General features: G+C 45.0%; 1 protein-coding gene across 6 annotated transcripts in view; it reads right to left on the minus strand.

Annotated features, from left to right (window-relative positions):
- The window catches only part of GLYCTK (glycerate kinase), a 106,988-nt gene that overhangs the window by 12,372 nt on the left and 71,393 nt on the right, over positions 1-23,223 (minus strand). For all 6 annotated transcript variants that reach the window (XM_085624797.1, XM_085624799.1, XM_085624798.1 and 3 more), the window contains 2 exons: positions 5,089-5,540; positions 2,934-3,085 (listed from right to left, as the gene is read on the minus strand). In XM_085624797.1, coding sequence (XP_085480923.1) covers positions 2,934-3,085; positions 5,089-5,483 — 547 coding nt within the window. In that variant the 5' untranslated portion in view covers positions 5,484-5,540. The remainder of the gene's footprint in view (positions 1-2,933; positions 3,086-5,088; positions 5,541-23,223) is intronic.

Below are 23,223 nucleotides of genomic sequence, written 5' to 3' on the forward strand. Positions count from 1 at the left end.
TGATTGTCCCATATAGTTGTCCTAAGACATCCCTCCCACTTGACCGTGCTGTGTAGGCCCTTTTATTTGGTATATAGGCCTTTGTTAAATTGACCCTAGCTCTGCCATTTTAGTGTATTACAGGCTGATGGCAGGTCTGACCCAACTCATATTCAGTTCCTCTTTCTGCGAGGCTTTCTGCTCCAAACTAGTAGCCCCCACCCTACCCGAGTGCTCTGTGCTCGGTATCAAAGTTCAGCATCCCCTTGAGACATCGACATACAGTAAGCTGCATCCTGGCCTGGCACTTGTTTCCTGGGTTGGTTTCCCGCTTGCAAGGAAATGGCAACCACAGAGCGTCAAGTTAGGAGAAGTGAGGAGATTTATATATGTATATATGTAATTCGCGTACAATATCTGTTTATATTTTCTGCTTGCTCTGTGAAATTTACGACAATCGATTGGCCTGAGAGACTGACCTTTTCACCCAGTCCATTGTCAGCATTGAGTGGGTAAATGACGACATGTCTGGTGAAATCTGCAGACAAGGCTTTTTTGGGTAGCATACGTAGGTAGAAGTAAAACCCCAGCTGGACCCAGACGACATGGCGAACTACCGGCCAATTTCACGCCTCCCTTGCATAAGCAAAATGGCCGAGAAATTGGTCAATGGGCAATTGTCACAGTTTTTAGAAGTAAATAACATCTTACGGCAGTCCCAAACTGGGTTTCGCCCGGGCCATGGCACAGACACCGCCCTTCTCGCCGTCATCGAGGAGGCAAGGCGCATTTTGGATTCAGGAGGGTCAGTGGCAGTGATCCTCCTGGATCTTAGTGCAGCCTTCGACACAGTCAACCATCGTGTCCTACTCCATCGGCTGGCTGTGGCAGGGCTCGCAGGTTCGGCGCTCAGGTGGATAGAGTCCTTCCTCTCAGGGCGCTCGTTCCAGGTATGGGATGGCAATTACCACTCTACCACCCTCCCCCTTACGAGCGGAGTCCCCCAGGGGTCGTCACTAAGCCCTACGCTGTTTAATGCTTATATGGCCCCTCTCGAAGATGTGGTTACTCCCTTCGGGATTAAAATAGTGAGCTACGCGGACGACACGCAGTTGGTCGTCTCACTCTCCCAACTGGACAACCACCCGGATAATCTGTCAAACTGCCTCACGGAAATTCACAACTGGATGTGCGAGTCATCGCTTAAATTAAACGGGTCAAAGACCGAAGTCATGCTCATGGGTAAGCAATGGGCTACCATCCCCCCATCGGTATGGCCAGAAGTGTTCGGGGAAATCCCCACCCCGAAACAAGAAATTAAGACCTTAGGAGTCTGGCTAGACCCCGAGCTATCGATGAAAACCCAAGCATCCAAAACAGCAGGTACCTGCTTCGGTCTTTTGCGCACCATTCGCAGGATCTTCCCACTACTTCCGCCCCTATCTAGGAAACTCCTAGTCCAAGGTCTGATCCTTGCGCGGTAGGACTACAGCAACATGGTATACCTGGGAGCTCCAGAGGCTACCATGGCTAAACTCCAACGCATACAGAATGCAGCCGCCCGACTACTGATGAACCTCCCCTCCAGAGTATCAGCCAAACCAGCAATTAAGGCCTTACACTGGCTCCCAGTTCGTCAAAGGGTCGAATTTAAGGCCTTGTGTACTGCACATAAACTGCTGAATGGTTGCGGCCCTGCTATCCTGAGTGACCTGGTCACTCCCTACAAGGCCCCTAGGTCCCTTCGCTCGGAGAATGAGCATCTGGCCAATATTCCCAGATACAGGAAGACACGTACCGGTGGCCGGCGCTTCTCCGTGAAGGCATCCGCCGGGTGGAACTCACTCCCTCGCACCCTGAGGCTGGAACCCAGCTATCGGATTTTCAGGAAAAAACTGAAAACGCTCCTATTGCCAAAATAAAGTCCCCTCCTTTTTCCTCTTATCTCCTCTGGTTTTCACAAACAACATAGCGCGGGGATGCCTTCGGGTCACCAGGCGCTTTACAAATCGCTAAATAATAATAATAATAATAAGTAGCGTGCGAAGGAGCCCGTAAAATGATATAAAAGGGGAGCCCCCAGAGACCTCGTTGAACTACCTTGCTGTCTGTATGTAGGTAACAGACTGCGTAGGTCTTTCCCCAAGAGCTCTGAAGCTCTTGCGTCTGCTTAGCATTTTGTTGTATTTTACCTATATGAAATGTTCTGTTATGTGTAACCATTGTTCTTTGGATAATGTATTCATTGTAAATTGCAGGAATGCTTGCTCTAGAGTATATTCTGAAACATTTCTTCTTGGTGTAACCTGCATTCTCTTTTTCTCTGACAGTACAATAGTGCAGATACAGAGGGTATCATGATGAGCTCCATGTGATTATCTGAATTCTGTATTTTGTATTTTATGCCTTTGTCTTGCGGTTTCTTTGAAGTTGCATCTTCTCATTAAACTGCCATTGTATTCTGCCTCCAATTCCATGTCTCACATGTCTGTTTTCTTCAGTTTTAGAGCAAGCGTTCCCGGGCACCCCGGCTCAAATTAAGGTGCCCCTTTTGTCCCTGACTCACTCTCCTGCTCAGTTCTGTGGTGGCTCCCGGGGCTCTGAGTACCGCCCCTAGCTTCCTTGTCCCGTTATATACCCTCCCTCCAACAGAGTCTTTCTTACAGAGGTGCTATGCTTTCACTTCTAAAGCGTCAGAATTACCTTCACAATTTTCACTGCAATTGTGATTTCAAAATGGTTGTTTTTGTAATTGTGCTGAAATGATTAGTTCTCTATTGATATTTGCCCCTGAGCTGATATTAAGATAAGGCAAGATTAGCTAGCCACTCACTGTCAAGCCAGACTGCCCTCATAGAAAGCAAATGATGCACCCATGAAGAGAGAGGTGGTATTAAGACACACCTTAAACTTAGGGAGAAATGTTGAATCTGCACTCTTGGTCAACAACTCACCTGAGATTAGAACTAGGAGGAGGTCATGTTCTGTCAGTCCTTCTGATAATCGGTGAATTTCTCTGGCTGCCTGGAATGCTGCATCATCTGGAAGGTTGTTTCTCGCTCCTTCCATGACTTTAATGCGACTGTTGGACTTCAGCAGCATCTCCCTGGTGGGTTAAAGAATCAAGATGAAACACAAGTAGAGGGATGTGCCACGTGTCAGTTACCAAGAACAGACAGCCCATACACATTACTCAGAGACCATACACGCTGTCCACACTCGTGCGATGTGCGCAGACCAAGCAGGCCTCCTTCACCCAACCAAGGAACAACAAGGAATTAATACAGGGATGCTCAACACTGAGAAAAAGTAAGCATGGGTATATCATATTTTCTTTACAAAGGGGAGACTACAGACTGCCATAGTGCAACTGTGCATCAAAAACAACACAGGCGGCGACAAGATTCCTTCACCCTCATTAGGTCAAAATGTTCTTCAGCAGAAGATCACTCCAATCGATATCTGGGAATCACCTTAATGAACAAAATAGACCATTCATACGAAGCCAGCTTTCCACCTCTGCTGGACGTCCTTTGAAAGGACATGTACAGGTGGGCGATATCTTGGCGGGAGCAAGTCACCAGCATCAAGATGAACTTCCTACCCATATTAGTGTATATTCCCCAAGTGCTCCCACTTCGATGCACACACCTATTGCTTAAACAGATTCAAAATAAACATCTCAACTTTGTTTTGGGCAATAAAACTCCCAGAGTATCTAGATTCACACTGTTCAGGAAATCAAGCCCTAACTTCTCTGTTGCACCTTTGGTGGTCGAAAGGGTGGTCCATCTAGGCAAATGAAAAGCTGACAGCATCAATACATGATACCCCTCACAAATTCGAAAAACACATGGGCTCTCTTCAGGACCATTACGAAAAAAGGGCAGCGATACAGAGGGGGCCAATGGGCAGACTGCTTGCCCTACAATGATCTAGAACTGATAGTCTGTCCTCATCACCAGAGTCCGACTCATCGATTGGTACATGTAATCTATGATCCAACCTCACCCATGTAGATGAACAAATAAGCAATGAAAACTATCTGAGTCCTGGGGTCTAGGACAAAGGTACCTCTACTCTGTGGCTTATATATATCCTTGCTGTGTCAAAAAACTGTGCTGTGTTTTATAACTGAAGTGACGACCAAAGTTATGTTATTGAACCTTTATTGTAAATGCAAATACTAACGATGATGTATGCATTCCTACTTGTGGATATAAATAAAAGCTGGGGGGAAAAAACGTTCTTCAGCACTGCTGACTTCCATTCCACCAGCAAGTTGTAGTGTAATTAAGAGTGTAAACTCTTAACATGCAGGAAGTAGTTGGAGGTACAGCATACTTACATCATAAAAGAAAGGTAGTAGCAATGGAACTGCGCTCATGTGAGTACATCAGTTATAGCATGAATAATAAATATTGCTCTGTAAACTGTAGTTCGTCCTTCGAAGACAGATTGCTTCCAATGATACGAAGGAGCTACACTCTCTATTTCCTTTCCTTCAGTATTTGCCAACTCCTTCTCAAACCTGATCACATCTATGCATATCGGGGAAAATCAGACATCACCCCATTGATCTCGCTCTGGCAATGCGAGGAGTGTGTTTAAGTTCTACTCTAGACATCATAATGGCCAGAACACCTCAACGCCTGATAGCAGAGTTTCGTTTCCAAGCTAATTTAATCCTAAATCTCCCTGACTTGAGGCCAATAACATCACCTGAGCAAACAAGCATTTGCAAAGCCTGTCCAGCCTAAAACATTAAAAAGCCTGCGACAGTGAAAATATGATTGCTTTCTGTAAACAGTGCAACTTTATGTAATGCATCGTGATTTTGTCTACTTCTGAGGTTTAAAGTAGTCCTTCGTAGAAGGTGAAATGATGCACCAAACAGCCAATAGCATGAGGTGAGAGAAACTTTCCTCTGGTTGGAGCCAAAGCCTACTCTATGCATATTTTAAAGCATTGGTAACAATATGTTATGCAAACAGGTGCGCATTCAAGCCAGACCTCAGAAGAGCACTACTAGCAGCAGTGTGTTTGTCACTCAGAAGCATTCAGCAATCTTAGTCCTTGTAAGGCCTGCATTCTACAATATTCTCTTACCCTTTTCCTGCTTTACGTAGAGAGAACTGCATACCTAGTGGGACGCTAATTATTCCCTGCACTAGATGATCCCCAAGAATGTCCTCTGCTGCAGCAGCCATACCAAGCACTGCCTTGCCAAAACCCACTAGATGCAAACTCCTGTTGCCAGAAAACTCTTTTTCCCCAACAAAAAGTCTTGGGACGCCTCCTTCCTCTAGGTTGAGGCTCTTCCTCATGATTGAGTCTGGCAGGACCGCTTGGACAGCCCTGGCAAAGATTTGCTGGCCATGCTCCCGGGTGGACATGTTGCAGTGGTTTGAGATGCTGGTTCTGTTGCAGGAGATCTGTAATATCCAGGTCCTTTTCACTGCTACTCGACTGAACTTGTTGAGGTTTGTCAGGACAAATGCCATTGTTCGGGAATCACATCCAGGCCATCTGGTTTTTCCAGCTGGACATTTTTGCTTCACCTGCAGCACAGAATAGAGCAACAAATTCAGCAGAGCTAGCAATGCACTACTCCACTAGCCGTCAATTCTCCACTTCTTTTTTAAAGCATTTTTTAAAAATATCTTTTGTCTTGGGTACTGGGTTGATCTCTTTAGTGAACACTGGCTTTTGTCAATACTGTACATGCAAGATGGAATACATAAAACTAAACAAGCCAACATCAGGAATGGATTCTGTATAATCTACACCATTGTGGATTCTGAAGAAAAACACAGATCACCACCAGAAATATTTTTTTACATTGATTTATTTTCATTTTCCTGCTCTTCATTGTCTGTCACATTTCTTAGATTGTTTGTTTTCTCAGTAAATGTAAATTTTTCTCACTATAGAGATAGTTTTGATGTGAAGACCCTCGAACCCACACACCCCATAACCTCCATCAGAGAAACCATTTATTTGAGTTATAGACAGAGCTGATGTTCTGGCTCAAACTCCCAGGCTCATATTAGAAGCTATCAAGTAATCTTCATATTGCTGTAAACAGAGGTTTATGGTTGAATTGTGATTTCGAGTTCTACAGGAATCCGAGAAACCAGTTTATCCTTCACATTTTATCAGATAAAACAAGTATTGGCAAAGCCAGTAGATTTCGAATTTGAGACCTATAGATTTTGCAAATGCCTTTTGGGTATGATATACAGAAAAAAAGGTGCAGCAGTGTGCCTCCAAAATGACACCGGCTCGATTTTAGTTTTTTTACAGCTCCGGCAACCGACCTTTTTGCCAGAATTTCAGTTTTAATTTTGGGACCACTGTTTTTACTTACTTATTTATATCGCACTTATGTAAAGCACATCTATATCAGGAAAGGTGGCAGCACGTTGTGCATATCAACAGCCAATTACACATGAAGCATCCCTAGCAGAGAAGTGGCACATATCTAGTAAACAAACAAGAAACAGGTTGTCGACTTCATCTTAAAGCAAACAGGGATTAGCACGTGTTAAGAATCACGGGTACAGGCTGGTTGTAGCAGCTCATGACTGTGATAAAAAATACCATTATGCGGAAGATAACAAGCACTGGCAAACTCAATAGGTCTAGCTGTTTACGTATCGCCTAGCATAGCTGCGCACAGGCGCAGCTCGCTCGGCGAGATTTATTGCTAATGAGTATTTTCAGAGAAGGGCTTTAAGCCACGCCCATTATTTCCATTGGCAGGCGTCACCGTTTATGGTAAACGGTGGCCTGCCATTGGAAATTAGAGGACGCCCTTTGGCCTCCGAGCCGGACTTGGTGGCCTGCTTTGCGTCTGTCGCAAAGCAGTTTCTTATCTTCCGGCTGCAGCGCAGTCCTCCTTTCACTTTCGGGACCACGCTTGTTGTTAATTTAGTTGCCAGTCAGCTCCAAATCAAAAGAAAATATGGCTGCGGAGTGTAATTAACATTCAATTCAGTCGTTGTGTCCCTTGTCTGGCCCCAGAGCTTTGTTAAAATTGCCATCTGAAGGCTGTAGGGAAATCGATTTGATTCTAATCGCACCATGAAAAGAACATGATCTAACTGCTTTCAGCCCTCCGTAAATTTGTACGAGGTCTTTAGCACAATGCAACTCCAATTTAAACAGCACTGAATGTCAATGACTCTGTGAAGAAAAAAGAACAAGAAGCAGACATACACATTTCAATAGTTGTTTAATCATTAAAGTTCATTTGCATCACAGCGGACGTGAAAGGGGCTGACCTCTCAAACCGCCTCTTAGGTCTATGAAGTCGTAGCCTTGACAAGCCAGCATTGAAGGGGCTCATTGACTCGGAAAGGCTACTCTGTCAATGGCGAGCAGCGGCAATGGGCTCAACGCAGCGCATGCATCTGCCTGCCCACCCGTCGCTCGACCAATGGCAGGCTCGACTCAGGAGCTTAAATCTACCTTGTCTTTCCCCTAATACCTTTAGAGAATAGATTAAGATCACTATACAAAGTTTGCGTCAAGGTTTCAAGTTTTCCTGCTCATTATGAAACAAAGTGAAAAGCAATGTACCCGGGCACCGACCATTTTTGTGGGGCCTTTCAAGGAACATTTTAATTGGCAAAAGCATTCCTTTATGCTTTCCCCGGCCTACCTTCCCTTACCAAACAGCACTCAGTCAAAATGCGTGTTGTTTCACACCATCTGCGCTAAATATTCTAATCATATGTAAATATTTAAAGGGACTGCAGTGCTTGCAACACAACTTTTGATAAATGTTATACATTCTAGCTCTTTTTGAGAGAGTATAAATGCTCACATGCATCTCTCTCTGCTATTACTGATGATAGAACCGAGTAAATCATACGCCTTGTTTCACAAGTACAACCCCAAAGCTGTACACCAAACCTAACAACCAAATTAATTGTAGCATACTAGGAAACTACTTAACCTCTGCTCGTGCAAAGCTGAGAGAAGTAACAATGTTATCAAAACTCTCTAAAAATTGCAAACTATAACTTACGTTATTCATGAAAAATTGGAACCAAACCACGAATGTTTAACATCCTAGATAAATTCAACGCATGTGACAGAAGCAGTTTCACTGCAGAGAAGAGAAGTTATTCTTTGCTCTTGACAGAGCAGAAAACTGCGCTCGCACGTGCAGGTTTATTAATCACCGCACACTTGACATAGCACTGATTTACAGAGAGGGCAGGTAATGAGGCAACACTTCAAAGGATCGTCGCTGGAGTGAAACACTTTCAGCACACAGTCAAACGCACACACAAACTCAAGACAGTGAGGACATGCCACAAAAATGACACACGTCTAGCATACTAGATAAGATTACGTGGCTTGGCGCCTTAATTTTTTATTTTTTAAAGTATACACCTGTTACATGAAACCATCGCATACAAAAACGTACATATTGGCCAACTACAGTACATTCCAATAATCACAATGTATATTACTACTTTCCTCTCTTGAGTGGATAGGTTTTAGAGCTTGAAGTAATTGAATTATAAGTTTATTGCTACATCAGATATACTTAATTTGTGATAGTACAAAGAAACCAAACACAAAGAGATGATGGACGGAGCGCTGAAACTGTTCAGACACTCACCCCTAGTCACAGATCTGGGTTGAATCCATCATCATTCTTTAGCTCACTTCCCCACCCCAGTTCAGACCCAGCTATATGCAAATTAGTCTTGACCCTGTGCCTCATGGGAACAGTCCAATCCGAACTGCCAAGCCAGGTCTTCCCTGGACCGGAAACAAGAATCCTGGGACCTGTTTCGGGGTAACACCACTCACCAGCCAGGCTTGAATCCAGTGGCAAAGTGAGCAAGGGACCCACACCCTTGCATATAGCTGAACTGGGGGGGCGAAGTGGGCTAAAGAACGATGATGGATTTAAGGCAGATCTGTGACTGAGGGTGAGTGCCTGAAAAGTTACAGCGCTCCGTCCATCATCTCCTTGTGTTTGCATAGTACAAAGAAATGCCTGTAAGCAGATGCCACGTTTTAATGCAACAAATGCCTTTTTAATTACTCAACGATTTAGTGATTTAATTATAACTGTGGTATGTCGATTCAAATGTTAAACTCTTAAAATTAAGTAATGGGTGTACCTTGCGTGGAAAATTGATGTAATGGAAGAAAAATGTCGCAGGTGAGTGACAGGGTACGTAAGGTGCACGAGTAGCAGGGCCGGACTGGGAACCAAAACCGGCGCTGGCAAAGTGCTCTGCCGGCCCCCCAGGGGGTTGGGGGTGCGGCCGAGCTGTATGCCACGGCCAGTTTCAGCCGATTTCGGTACAGCGGCCGATATTGCAGCTGTGCTGCAAAAACGGCCCTGTAACAAAATCTGCCCCCAGGGGCCCAAAACCGGCCCCCAACCCTGGCGGCCCACCGGGGAAATGCTCGGTGCCAGCTACGGCCAGTCCGGCCCTGATGAGTAGACTGCAAGAGGAAGGAGTTGGTCTCGAAGCTTTGGGTTCATTGTGATCCTGACTGCAGGCACAGTAAGAAATTATAACATTTTAAAATACTGTCTTAAACAACAAAGTGATATGTAAAGACGACATTCTAATGGGGAACCTTTGATTGAGCAAAAATCAAATTGCTTATTTTACCACCGTCCTTCCACATTGTAATGAGGATCAGGGAAGGGATGGCAAAGATGGAACAATTATCGTAAAATACCTGGGGAGCTCAACACGTTCACAGAAGTGAATATGCTTCCAAAGCTCCCTAGGGTTCCATGCTTTATGAGACTGTTAAGATTGTTTTTACTGTGTTGGGTTGCTCTGTTTTTTACCCCTTGTATCCTTTCCTGACTTATATACTGTAAAGCGCTCCGATAGCGCCGGTGGTCAATCATCTCATTAAACTGCACCTACCCACTTATCCGCTACCACCCCGCCCTCCCACTCTGCCTCCAGAATAAGGCAAAGGTAGGAAGCGAGTCAGGGCTTGCCTGGGAGGTCGTCATACTACAAAAAATCAACGATTCTATTTAATTCGTACCACATCTATGTAAGACTATCTGTTGGCAGCACACTTGAAGCAGGCAGGTGTACTGATCGAGGAGACTAGGACTGGCAGTCCTAGAACATTTTAAAAGGTAATCTGCTCTATATTACACTTGGAAATTTGAGTGTACAAAGCATCTGTTTGGGTGATCCTTTGTTCTACATGGGATACAAGAAACAACAAGCATTGAAAATGAAATAGGTCTCACCTTTGATTAAGTTAAAGCCATTTGCTTTGCTAATGGTATTGTATAGCAAAGCAAATGGCTTTAACTTAATGAAAGGCGAGACCTATTGCATTTTTAATGCTCGTTTTCAATAAGCAAAGGTGTTCACATTTTCATACCCTTCAAAACCTGCAATCAGAACTTACCCAATGGATGCTGCAGTACCACTGGCTATAACTAGAGGATTCTCAAGTTTAACACAGGTGCTTTCTGTAGCAGACTGCAGTACCTTAACCATCACACGAGGTCCCATAGGCACTATTTACTCCATTCAAAAAGAAGCTAAACACCAACTCTGGGCATTCATAAGATAAACACACTGCAGATGTGCAGGAGGTTACGCTTAGTGGGCAGGATAGGTTAGGTATTCGTATGTATGGTAAACTATGTATGATAGGTAAATTAGGCATGGTAGGTTAGATATTATAGTTAGGGTGGTATATCTGATACATTAGGTATGGTATGTAGGCATGGTAAGTTAGGTATGGAAGAATAAGTATGGTGGGAAGGTCCACGACCCCATGGTATGCGTGCCAAATCCGCCCCCGCTGCTGTGGTCTGACTTTCTCCAGCGATTATTTCCTTCCTCTAACGTTACTATTAATGACCCCTCCTGCATAGCCATTATTACCACTGTATTCTATTACTTTGTTGCTTTCAGAAACACTGTCACACTGTTAGTGTTTAGCCCCTCTCAGTCCATTTTCTTTACACTGTTGATTGATACTTCACTCTGTAGTAAATTTGTGCTTTACTTTTAGTAACTGTTATTCTGTTTTCCGCCGCTCACCCGCATCCTGCATGCTTTTCCTGCAGTTTTTTGCCTGCTACTTCCCGCCTCTTGCAAGCCCCACTCACTGCCTCCTAGCGCCTCCTCCCTTCTCCCAGTAATAACTTATGGAGGCCACAACGCTGCCCCACTGAGCAGGTCCACAAACTTGTGTTCCGCTTGAAAGCTCCCCCTGCTGCTGCGGTCTCGCTCATTCTCCTGCCATTGTTTCCTTTTGCTAACCTCTAACATTACTATTATTGTGCCCCCTGCATAGCCATTATTACCACTGTATTCTTTGTTGCTTTTGGAAACACTGTCACACTGTTACTGTAAATGCTCACTGGGATTTTATTCTGTAATACATTTTTTAAGTAAGTAACTGTTTTTCTGTTATTGCTGTTCCGGTGTTTTCTGCTGCTTCCCCCTGCTGCCGCTGACTTTTTCATGCTGTGTTTTTCCTGCTCCTTCCCTCCTGCTCCCAAACTCTAGCCAGCCCCGCCCACCACCTCCCAGCGCCCCTCCTCCCAGGACCTACTTAGGCACTGGTGCACCAAAGGCAAGTCCATCTGTGCCCATCCACGCCTTGACTGTGCCCAGCACCACGAACCCTGGCTCTCCTGCCACCCGAAGCTACAAAGCCACCGAGCTCCGAGCCCTGGATCTCGGTTTCTGCAACAACAACTGCTCCCACACCTCTCCCGGTTCTACGATAGGACCTTTGATATGCTGGCACTGCCTCTTCTGCAACACTGGAGCACCAGCACGCACGCCAACCACAACTGCGCCCACCATGACCATCCAAGACCCACTTCAATGCCTCCTGCTCAACACACAAACTCTCTGAGATCTGGAACACCATCATCTCCCTCACCCCTGACGTCATCTTCCTCACCGAGACCTGGCTCAACCCTGTATCTGTGCCAGACATTGCCTCAGCAACCCCGACGGCTAAAAGATAACACATCGAGACAACATCAACAAGCACGAAGGCGGCATCGCCATCATCCACAAGAAAATCATACATGGCACCTTCACCGCTAACGCCGGCACCGCGATCATGGAACATCTCATCTTCCAACTCCATACCAACAGTAAAACCACCATCAGAAGCACCCTCGCCTACAGACCCCCAGGACCTCGACCCAGCTTCTGCGAAGCCACCCCGATTTCATTGCCCCGCTCACCATCTACTCCAAACACTACATCTTCTTCGGAGACCTCAATTTCCACTTCAATGACCCCGACAACACCAACGCCGCCAACCTCATCGAAAGCATGAACAACATCGGCCTCACTCAACTAGTCACCAACCCCACTCACATCGCAGGACACACACTCTACCCCATCTTCACATTCAGTGACAGTGTCAAGTACAGCCATGTCACCAAGCTCACTTGGACTGACCACATTGTCCACTTCACCATCACTGACCCCCCCACAACAAAACACAACCTCCCTGCATCTCTAACCGAAGCTGGAGCAAAGTTTCTGAAAACCAATTAACTGACGCCCTCAACACCTCCCACTCGGAACCCTAAACCAACTTGGAACAAGCTGTCAAGAACATCTCCGCTTGGATCACCAATTGCGCCAACAGAGTCCCCCGTCAAACCACAAAGCCCAAGAGATCCTCCAAACAGGTCAGCTGGTACACCCCAGAACTGAAAACTACAACACGCAACTGCAAGCAACTTGAAGAACTTGGCAGACCAGAGAGGAGACCACAGACCAAACACCTTTCAAAACATCCCTCAACCAATACCACCAACTCCTGAAAAAGACGAAAAGAGGCGCCCTTGCCAACCACATTGAAGCTAGTTTGAACTCTGCGACACCCAGGCGAACTTCTTCCACAACAAGATCTCCTCCATCGACAAAATCTTCAAATCCAAACCCACTACCACAGATATCCTCAGCCCCATCGCTCCTACAGACGGTAATCTGCCAGCTGGGACCAGCTCACCGCACATAACACCTATGACATCATTTACTCTGTCCACTCAGGAGCACCCACGGACCCCTATACCCACCACCTTTTCAACCTAGGAAGCAAGTTGATCAGCAACCAACTCACCACCATCATCAACACGTCCATCACCACCGCCACCATTCCCGAAGAATGGAAATGCCAAAAAGCCAAACCCCTACCATCCCATCTCTCTGCTCCCCTTCCCCGCAAAGTCTTATACATATTGATGCCTCACTGGTCATCAGTGAGCTTCAGCAGGGATCCGGGTACCAGCATCGGGGTACCAGCATCGGGTACACGGCAGCCTTGCTGGTGGTACTCTTGGTTAATGGGATCGCTCTTTAAGATGATCTTGAAGAGGCCGGGAATTACCCTAAGCCTTAGAGGAGGGGTCTTTCCAATGGAGGGGTGCAGGTAGATGGAATGAGCTGTGCTTTAAATGGAATTATTGAAGTGCTGGTACTCACTAACCAGAGTACCTGTGCAGGTACTCTCCCATTAAATGTATTGCAGCAGTGCCGTTACTCTCCCATTAAATGTATTGCAGCAGTGCTGAGAAGTCCCAGTACTTTCCCATCAAATTTATTGCAGCAGTGCTGAGAAGTGCAGGTACTCTCCCATGAAATGTATTGCAGCAGTGCTGAGAAGTCCCGGTACTTTCCCATTAAATGTATTGCAGCAGTGGTGAGAAGTCCCAGTACTTTGCCATCAAATATATTGCAGCAGTGCTGAGAAGTGGAGGTACTCTCCAATTAAATGTATTGCAGCAGTGCTGAGAAGTCCTGGTACTCTCCCATTAAATGTATTGCAGCAGTGCTGAGAAGAGCAGCCCTTACAAATTAAAGAAGTACAAGCCCATTTAAAGTGCAGGGAATCAGTAAAGGTGGCGTTAAGTGCAGAGGGCTTTATGAAGTGTGAGCAGGAGAAGACTAATGTACTTAATTTTCTGAATTCTGGTAAATAATATTAAAGTGACCTCTGGGGTAGCTTGACCTGTCATTGGTGTCATTGGTAGCTATACTGCCATTTCAAGCCTGAAGAATGCACCACTTTTTTTCTTGTCTCTTTTTCTTCTGCTCTGGGATGCACCTGCATTTAACTGTCGGCCTTCAGCCACAGGGGAGCATGAATTCACATTTAAAATATATATAGTGATTGCATTCCTTATGGCTACAAGTCACGCAAGTGTAGCATAGGCCAGCTGTCGGTGCTGTACAAATCGATGTCTTCCAGCCTACATTGGTATCATTTGCAAACCCAATATTCAGTATCTTTGGAACTTCTCCTGAGACCATGCCACAGTTGTGTCTGTCCTTCAAGAGGCCAGCGGGCGGTAACCCTGTAGGATTACTGATGGAGGTCAGACCTTCCAACTTCAGTTCTGTTTTTTCAGCTATTAAAATGCTACCTTGCCTGGCGCCTGTGCAGCAAGTTTTCCCAAAACGAAACTACTGGGCCCATGGTGACGTGCCCTCGGGCCAAAAAAGAAATGTGCTGCCCCAACTGTAGGCAAAGACAGTGAGGCAACGAAAAACATGGGCGAAGAAAATGCGGGAAGGAACAGGTAGGGTCTAATTAAAGTTAAGGCTAATGCTAATCCTTAGTGGACAGGAATAAAACCAGAGTGAAGAGAGGAAATATAAGGGTATAAAGTTAGAGATATGCTGCAGAATGTGGTGAGGCAAAGGGAACACACACAGGCTTAGGGGGAGCGGTTTGGAATAGCTTAAAGTAGAGAAACTGGGGAATTTAAGGAGAAAGGTTACGCAAAAGGTGGAGGGGGTATGTGCCCTTGCTATTTAAAACAAAAATCACCATGGGTTTGCAGCAGAAAAAAATAGTTTGCGAACTTGAAATAAACCGGTGGAAAAAACTGAATCCCAAAACTAAGATACGTAATTTAGTGATTGATATCAATGTCATTATTTATTTATGAAAAACAAATGTACCCCCGACCCAGCAGCGCTGTGTAATATCCGCATCCAACACTGGAGAGGCTGAATTCAAACCCACTACAATGTCTACTTTTGTGGGTTCTAAAAAAGACACATGATGCTAAGGGGTTACATTTCTGATCCCTTTTGACCCTGCAAGGTTTGAAAATTGCAATTTTGTACCACTGCCTCCATCAGTATTGATCCTGGAGCAAACAGGTCTGATTTATTTTGTTTCAGCCTAAATATTGTGGGCCCGACTCCTGGGGTTGGTGTGGATCTTAGCGTGCAACCGAATGTATCTACAGGGGTAAATTCCGAGAGCATTTACTCCTGCAGAAAGGACAGTAAATGAAAGATCAGGAGCGGGAATGGGGTTTTTGTGGGTAGTTAAGGAAGGACCCTACTGAAAGAGAGGCCTTGTACTACTGCTTGAAATTTGGGCAATAAATCCCACTTGCACCCGCGTTGATGCCTGTGGACACCCTATCACTACTGTAGTGCAGCGAGAAAAGTGACTCGGAGGTAGCCACATGTGGTGGGACGAGGCCATATCCTGACTTACAAAGGTTTCAGTGCAGAAGTGTGCTATGTACTGGATAAAGCAATAGACGTCCTGATGGTGCTCGGAGAAGTGGGTTCTCGCCTGGTTACTATAGTGAGATAGAAAAGGAAGGAAGCACCATTGGCTTTTTTGGGGGATGTAGGCCACGCTCCACGTCACGTAGGGGGCAGCTGCATGAAGATGGAGTGGAAGCCATTCGAAGGAACTCAATTAAAGGGAAGCGCATGAGTCGCTCGTTTCGCGAGCCGCTTGTTGCAGCGCCCAGTTGGATCCGGAGGAAGAAAAAGATATAATCTAGATTCGGTGTGCGGGCTTCTCCGGTAGCAGAGCCCCCGCTGGAAAGAGACCATTGTGGACCTAGTGCTTACAAGTGGGGGTAGTCTTAAAGAGCTGGGCCCTCTTCCCCAAGATATAGTTGTCGTGATTTGACCCATGACCCTTCGCATACATCAAAGGCAGAGACAGTGCATGGTCTTTGATCTCAAAGATTAGCGGGTGTAAGCAGAACTCATTGAAGGTGCTGATGAGGGACACAAACCACCAGCTACCAGAGCAAGACAAGCATTGGCTGCGCGGCCGTGAAAGTGACACGGCCGCGCGCCCCGCGAAGGTGAAAGTGATCGCGATCAAAGACAGATGGCGGATGCACGCGTGCACGCTCGCGTGAACGCAAGCGCTAGGCCACCAAAAGCCTGTGGCAGCCCTTTGAAAACCCACACACTAAAAGGCTCGCCAGACCAGCGCATGCGCTGGGTCAGGCGAGACCTAAAAAGGAAGTGAAAAAAATCTTAATGCTCAAGTTCCTGCCCTAATAGGCCCTGGCTCCTAGCCTTCATTACTGCCTTCTATTTGGTGTCTTGATTGACTTTTACATGGTTATATACCTGGGAATAACAGTTAGCATGCGTTGTACATACATGTGTTCGAATGTTCCTCACCCATTACTGTATCCGCCCTACCCTTATGTGAAGAGTTCTGATACCTACAGGAGTCTTGCAAGCGCCTTGCATAATTATGTAACACATGTTTTGCTTCCCAATATTGTATCCCTCTTACCCAAAATTGTGAAGCACTCTGATACCCGTAAGGGTCCCGTTAGCGCTATACAAAACATTATAAATAACTAAAAAAATGTAATACTCATTAGACGGCGAATCCCTGTTGCTAACAGTCGATGTAGGGAAGGCGTTTGATCGGGTGCACTGGCCATACCTGGAACAGACCCTTTCCCATTTCAGGAACGGCGACCGTTTCAGAGCGCGGGTGGCGAGCTGTTACAGCTCGCCCACAGCAACGGTAAGGGTCAACCACCATCAGCGGCCTTTCCCATCAACAAAGGCACCAGGCAGGGGTGCTCTTTGTCGCCCCTGTTTGCTCTTTACATGGAATCCATGGCTCAGCGGATCAGAGATAATCCCAAAATTACAGGAATTGCCTTTTGGGGGGGATGACACACTATTAGCGTATACGCTGATTATATTTTACTCTCAATGACTAATCCCAGTACGGACCTGCCTGCTTTTCTAGAAGAACTGTCTACTTTCAGCTCTGCATCGGGATTTCGAGTCAACGTCAATAAATCCCAGGCCCTTTACCTATCGATTACCCATATGCACTTAACCCGTCTTAAGGCCCAATACCCATACAGTTAGCCCGCACATCCATCCTGTATCTACGAATCCAACCTGTTGCCTCAGTTCACCAGACTGTTACCCTAAACTATAGCTCCTTACCCTGCCGGATTAAAGAGGACATAAATAGTTGGAAGCAACACCATCTGTCTTGACCTGGACAAGTTGCTGCTCTTAAAATGACTGCCCTGCCGAGAGTTCTATACCCCATCCAGACGCTACTGGACACACCCCCGAAAAGGATGATCCTCACTCTACATTAAGAAATGAATCAGTTCGTATGGTTGCATAATAGACCTCGAATGCCAAGGGATCGAGTTACCTACCGCCAGAAGTAGGTGGCCTGGGTGTGCCCAACCTACTGCATTACTTTCAAACAGCGCAGCTGCGCTACCTCCTGGAGTGGAGTGGAGTAGAGACAAATCCAAAAAGCACTGTGATAGCAGGACTCCTCTTGTGGAAGCTACTTTTCCTCAGGAAAGCACACCGGCCAAAGAGCTTGCAAGTGTCCCCATCACTAAGTCGATCATGGAGGTCTGGAATCGGGTGGGGACCCAATGAGGTCTCACGACATTCCCCTCCCCCATGACACCCCTCTTTAATAACGCTGACTTCTCCCCGGACTTGCAGCGCGGGGCATTCGCAGTATGGCGACAGATGCAATGCCAACCGGCCGGCCACTTATTTGATGTGGATAGAATAATTTAACTCCCCCCAATTACGCCAGCAATATAACTTGCCGGAAGCCGAAAGAACACGATACTTGCAACTGAGACATTGGCTTTTAAACTCTACCAACCACATTGCAGTGAGAACACAGCCAACACCGTACAAAAAATGGCTGGTGACCAAACATACAGATGACTCATTTCAGAGTTATATGCCTTTCTGCGCCAGCCCACTCATCCGTCGAGCATCCCCAGTTAGAAGAGGTGGGAGGGGGAATAGAGGAAGTTGTCCCCCAAGGTGTGGGGAGACTTCTACTACAGAGCTAGACACACAGACAGAAACAAAGCTTGAATAGAGACCTACTGGTATCTTACCCCAGTACGCCTAGATAGAGGCAACCCAGAGCCATGCCCAGCTCCCCGAGCACCCCGCTCCACTTGCTGTGGGACTGCCCACGACTAGAAGAATATTGGACTAAAATCCTAGACGACAGACTCGCACTTCGGCATGCAAAACCCCAGGTTCTCCACATATACGATGTTGGATCTGCCTAGCACGGTAACCTTCCCACTCAAATCCCGTAGAGGGAAGCAAATGGGATTAGCACTGTAGGCGTCACTCCAGAATATCATCGCTCAATGGGAGTCCGGACTCATACCTACATACCTGGGGTGGCTCCATAGAATATGGTATATACTAGAGATGGAGAGGATAGCTTCCTCTCTTTCCGCTCTGGGGCTACATTTAGAGAGATATGGTGCCCATTTCTCACGCTTCGGTCTGCAGAATTCCAGAATACCCTAAATACCTGTGTATTCTCAGGCTGGCGGATACCCCCGCCCCCCCCAACTGCCAATGAGTGACACCTGACCATTTAATGCCGAGTCCCCATGCTGTGCCCATGACTATTTCTATAGTGAGTACGGGGGGAGAGAGGTGGGCATGCGAAGGGGATTGTTTATTGTTACTGATTGAGATAACTACAGCACGTTCAGACACAGAGCGCTGCAACACTCTTTTCTTGGAATCTCTGCTATATGTACTTCAATAAAAAGATTTAAACTATAAATGGTTAATATGAAACATTTGCTGCTTCCTGGGGTCACCTGTTCACTTTATTTTGTATGTAAGCTGATTCACTCTCTCTAGGACTTGGAAATAACCTTGTTACTTAGACCACAACTTTTGCTCCCTAGCAGGTAACAGTACTAAGGACAAACGTCCAGAGACACCTCCCTCCACTTTGCCAACCAATTGTAATACTCTTGTTGTTTTTCTTGGGCTTCCTCTAGGTTCACCTATGAAATCCCTCGTAGCTTCCCTAGGTGAGTTCTTAACTGGACAACATTCTCTAATAGGGGTTTGTCTTCCATGGGAGTTTCACGGGTCAAGGCTAGCAAAGTACAAGGTTTAAGTCCAAAGAATAGTTTGAACGATGAGCACCCCAAGCTGGCTTGTGTCTGAATATTTATCACAAAGAGAGCTAGTGGTAACAGGTTATCCCATTCCTTTCCTTCATGACAATATTTTGTTTAGAATGAGCCTAAGAGTGTCATTATACCACTAACCCAAACCATCCATTTGGAGATGGTAGGGCAATGTACGGAATTGTTTTATGCTCAATTGTTCACAAACTTGTGTCATTAATTTCAATACAAAAGGAGTACCTTGGTCGCCCAGAATCTTTTTAGGGAACACAACTGTGAACAAATTTCACTGACAGTGGAGGATATATTGTTTGTATTTATTTTACTGAGAGTTACAGCTTCTGAGTATCGAGTTGTATAGTTGACCATGGCCAATACATATTTGTAACCCCTGGTAGATGATACCAATGGTCTTGTAATATCTAAGCCTTCTTTTTAGAAGGGAGTGTCTACAATGAGCATTCACTCAAGTGGTGCCCTAGGGGGCTTATAAGGTTACTTTTCTTACAGACTGGGCATTCCTGGCACTATATTATTTTATTTGGGCATAGATGCCAGGCTTATAAGTGACCTAAAATACTTTGGGACATTTTTTCCAAATAAACCAAAGTGTCCAGCCAGCAAGTAAGAATAACATAGAACAATTATTTGTCTCTACAGTCTTGTGGTACTACCAAATGAGGTGTCTGCCCCTCCTTTCCCGTGCTATATAATACGCCCTCAAGTATAAGATGGTTGTCGTACTTAGGGAAGAGTTCCTTCTTCTTGGACTTGTCCCTATGCAAAACTGCAAGGTGGGTCTTTCAATTGTGCAGCTCTGACGTTTCGGTCTAGCTGCCTAGGTTCTTGATAGAATGGTGTATCATTAACAGCCCACTTCTTCTCTTACCTTCTCACTTACTCTTTTTAGGTATCTGGTAGCCCATTAAACTAATATCTTCATGAGAAAAAGGGGCTTCCTTGAGCCAGTCATACCTTTTCTTCAAAGCTTTTTCTAACAGAGTACAGAAGTGAATGCTGTCTATTCCCAGAATCAACTCAATGGGGTTGTCTACTGGTAAATGGGGGATACTTTTTTTGATCCCAATGAACACTCCCTATTACAGTTCTTCTCAGAAGGCTGCTTTGATGATGGAGCACTAAACTACTCCTTACTAATGACCGTTTTCAACTTGCACTTAACAAGGTGGTGACTACCTGATTATTCACCTGAAAGGGAAAATAGAAGCCACCTTCAGGTTCTTAGGTGCAATACGCGGATCTCTGAGCTCACCCCTAATTTCCATGGGATCCTCTTCTCCTTTTTCAAACAGAACCTGGCTATATGGCCCAATTATCCACACTAAAACGCAGAGACCCTGGAGAATTTCCTGCACCTATTGGAGAACAGGCTATTGCAGGGATGTTTAAACAACACAGATTGGCTTGGCTGCTTATCTGCTATGTACGGCGGGTGTTTTATCGTCTTTTCCTCTTCTTTGGTCCCTTTTACTGGGCTAGGATGAACTTGGGAAAAAAATTGTTGCCGTCTCAATGGTCTGGTTTATGCTAAGGTTAGTGTGCTGTCTTAATCATCCTCGAGTTTGCATGGGCAAAGTATCCTAACATTGTTCTAGATATGTTTTCAATTTATTTCTCCTTTGTTGTCTACATGGGGTTCTAGCTAGCGGTCAACAGAGTCTTTCAGTTAAAAAAAAGAACAAAAGACTTCTAGAGGTATCTGGAAGACCACCCCACTCATACCTGAACTTAACTCTGTATGTTTCTTCATCAACCCCTATTCTTTCTTATATAATTGTTCTGACCTCAGTCTATGTAATGCTATATATATTTGTATACATTGTAAGATCATGTGGTGGCATTTGACTGTATATATTTTAACTGACTCAAGTTGAATGTACAACATCATTTTAGTGCTTTCATTTGTGATTTCATTTTGTGCCTTTTTGCAGCTTCAGAGAGGGATGTTTTCTTTCTTCGGAACATTAGCATCTTTGCTAGTGCTATACAGTCCATCAATCGTAACAGTAATTTCATCTAAAGACTTCGGTTAACCATCTATCTTATAATTCAGAGTGTCAACGTGAGCAATTTGCATGCCCAAGTATCGATGGTATTTCCCAACCTATGGATAATGTGGGAGGAGGTCCAACCCCGCATATTTCTGTGCACCAATCAGGAACATAATCAATTTGGCCCAACTCATCTTAACACCAGACACCAATACAAATACCTCTGTCTCTTCAAGCATTCTATCACAGATCATGCTGGGTCTGTGAGGTATAACAACATTTTATTGATAAGTAGAGAAACTGTACGTTCTGTGTCACCAGCTAATAGGCTAGCTGCATGTAAAAGTTATGCAGCAATGTGCAAAGGGTCCCACATTTAAAACTACCGGAAGGTTCGACAGTGGTGAGGAAAAGGTTATATAATATGAACATGAGTGCAGACTTTTTTTTAATCCACCTCACTTTGTATAACGTTGTCTGAGGAATTTTCCATGTACGTCCCAACATTGTACATTCTTTTATTTTTTCTCCATGTCCTTGGAGTTGTTGTTAGAATAATTGCACTTTGGTAATCATTGGTGCTTCTCTGAGATAGAAAGACACACTGGTTTTTGTTTCCATTCAATTTGCAATTAGAGATGGTATGTTCAAAATGTAGTGTGGTTAACTATTCTTTCTGTATGTATAACTGGAAGGAAATTTCCAATGGATTAAGGGAGGGAAGTGAAGTCTGTAGGCAGACTTGTTTGAAGTATAGTATAAATATGAAAGGAGAATTCCTTTAGTTGTTCTTTACCTTCACGGAACAGGTTTTTCCTTGTTGGTTTTGCATCCGCTTCAGCTTGAATAAACTGATCTGTTTTACCTCCGACTCCCTGTACTCCTTTGAATTTAAAGTGAACAAGAGTTGCGTTTCTCCACAGTGGACTTCTCTCGCTCTCCCACTTGGTCAAGATTATTGTGTTGACTGAGATTAACAATATATAACAGAAATACCGGTCTAATAAGTTTGTGACCAAGGCTCATGTGGTTCAGCACACTCAACAAATTGTCTCATATAACCTTACCAAATGTCTTTTCGTCATTTAGGATGCAAGGTCCCATTTGGCATCTTAGTGGGAGACTTCCTCAACCACATTGTCAAATAATGGATGCTGAGAAAATCTGATTAGTTACCTTCTTGATTACCTGTGGAAAGGGTGATCCTTCTCATTGGTCATGGTGCCACCTTACACTTCAAAGTACGCATGAAAGGTAGCCAGTGCTTTTTTTTAAAGGGTCACAGATAGAAAGAAAGAAAAAACACAAAGGGTACAAATAAAACTCAGTGGAAATCTTTTCGCTCTTGATTTAAGACAGAGATTAATACTCAAGTGATTAACAAGGCACTAAACTCCCCTGACATCAGGAAGGAAAAAACAGCCATACAAGGGAATGAGGAAATAGATTGCAGTAGAAGTTCCAACTGTACATGCCAAATCAGGGACAACAAATGGCAAGGGAATGAAGAATGTAAAAAATAATTAAATAAGGAATTAGTTGTGATGCTTGGCAATGCCTCCGTATATATGACTCATAAAGGAACTAATATTGCAGGCAAAAGCATCTTGGATTGGAAAACTTGAATAGCATCACAACCATAATGGGAGGGCAGCATAAAAGACTTGTTGTCGTCCCTTTCCTGAAAATGATGATGTTCATCTGGTACACGAAGAAACCCAAGTTAACATTCTTCACCCAGTGCTGAACTCTACATTCTACCCAAAGCACTGAATGCATGGCACTCTAGGCAGCTCATGGAACACCCCTCTGGGTGATTGTTAGTGTGGAGATTCCACAGCGCTACAGGCAGGGCAGAAACTCAACCTGCTGAGTGTGGTGTGCAACTAAACGCTTCCAAGGTAGTATGTGGAGAATTGCTTTCTCTCCTGCATGCATAGAGTCACTGGTAAGTTCTCGGCACAGATGTAACACGTGTGCTGGTCT

The sequence above is a fragment of the Triturus cristatus genome, chromosome 9, assembly GCF_964204655.1.
Source record: "Triturus cristatus chromosome 9, aTriCri1.1, whole genome shotgun sequence".
Taxonomy (NCBI): Eukaryota; Metazoa; Chordata; class Amphibia; order Caudata; family Salamandridae; genus Triturus; species Triturus cristatus.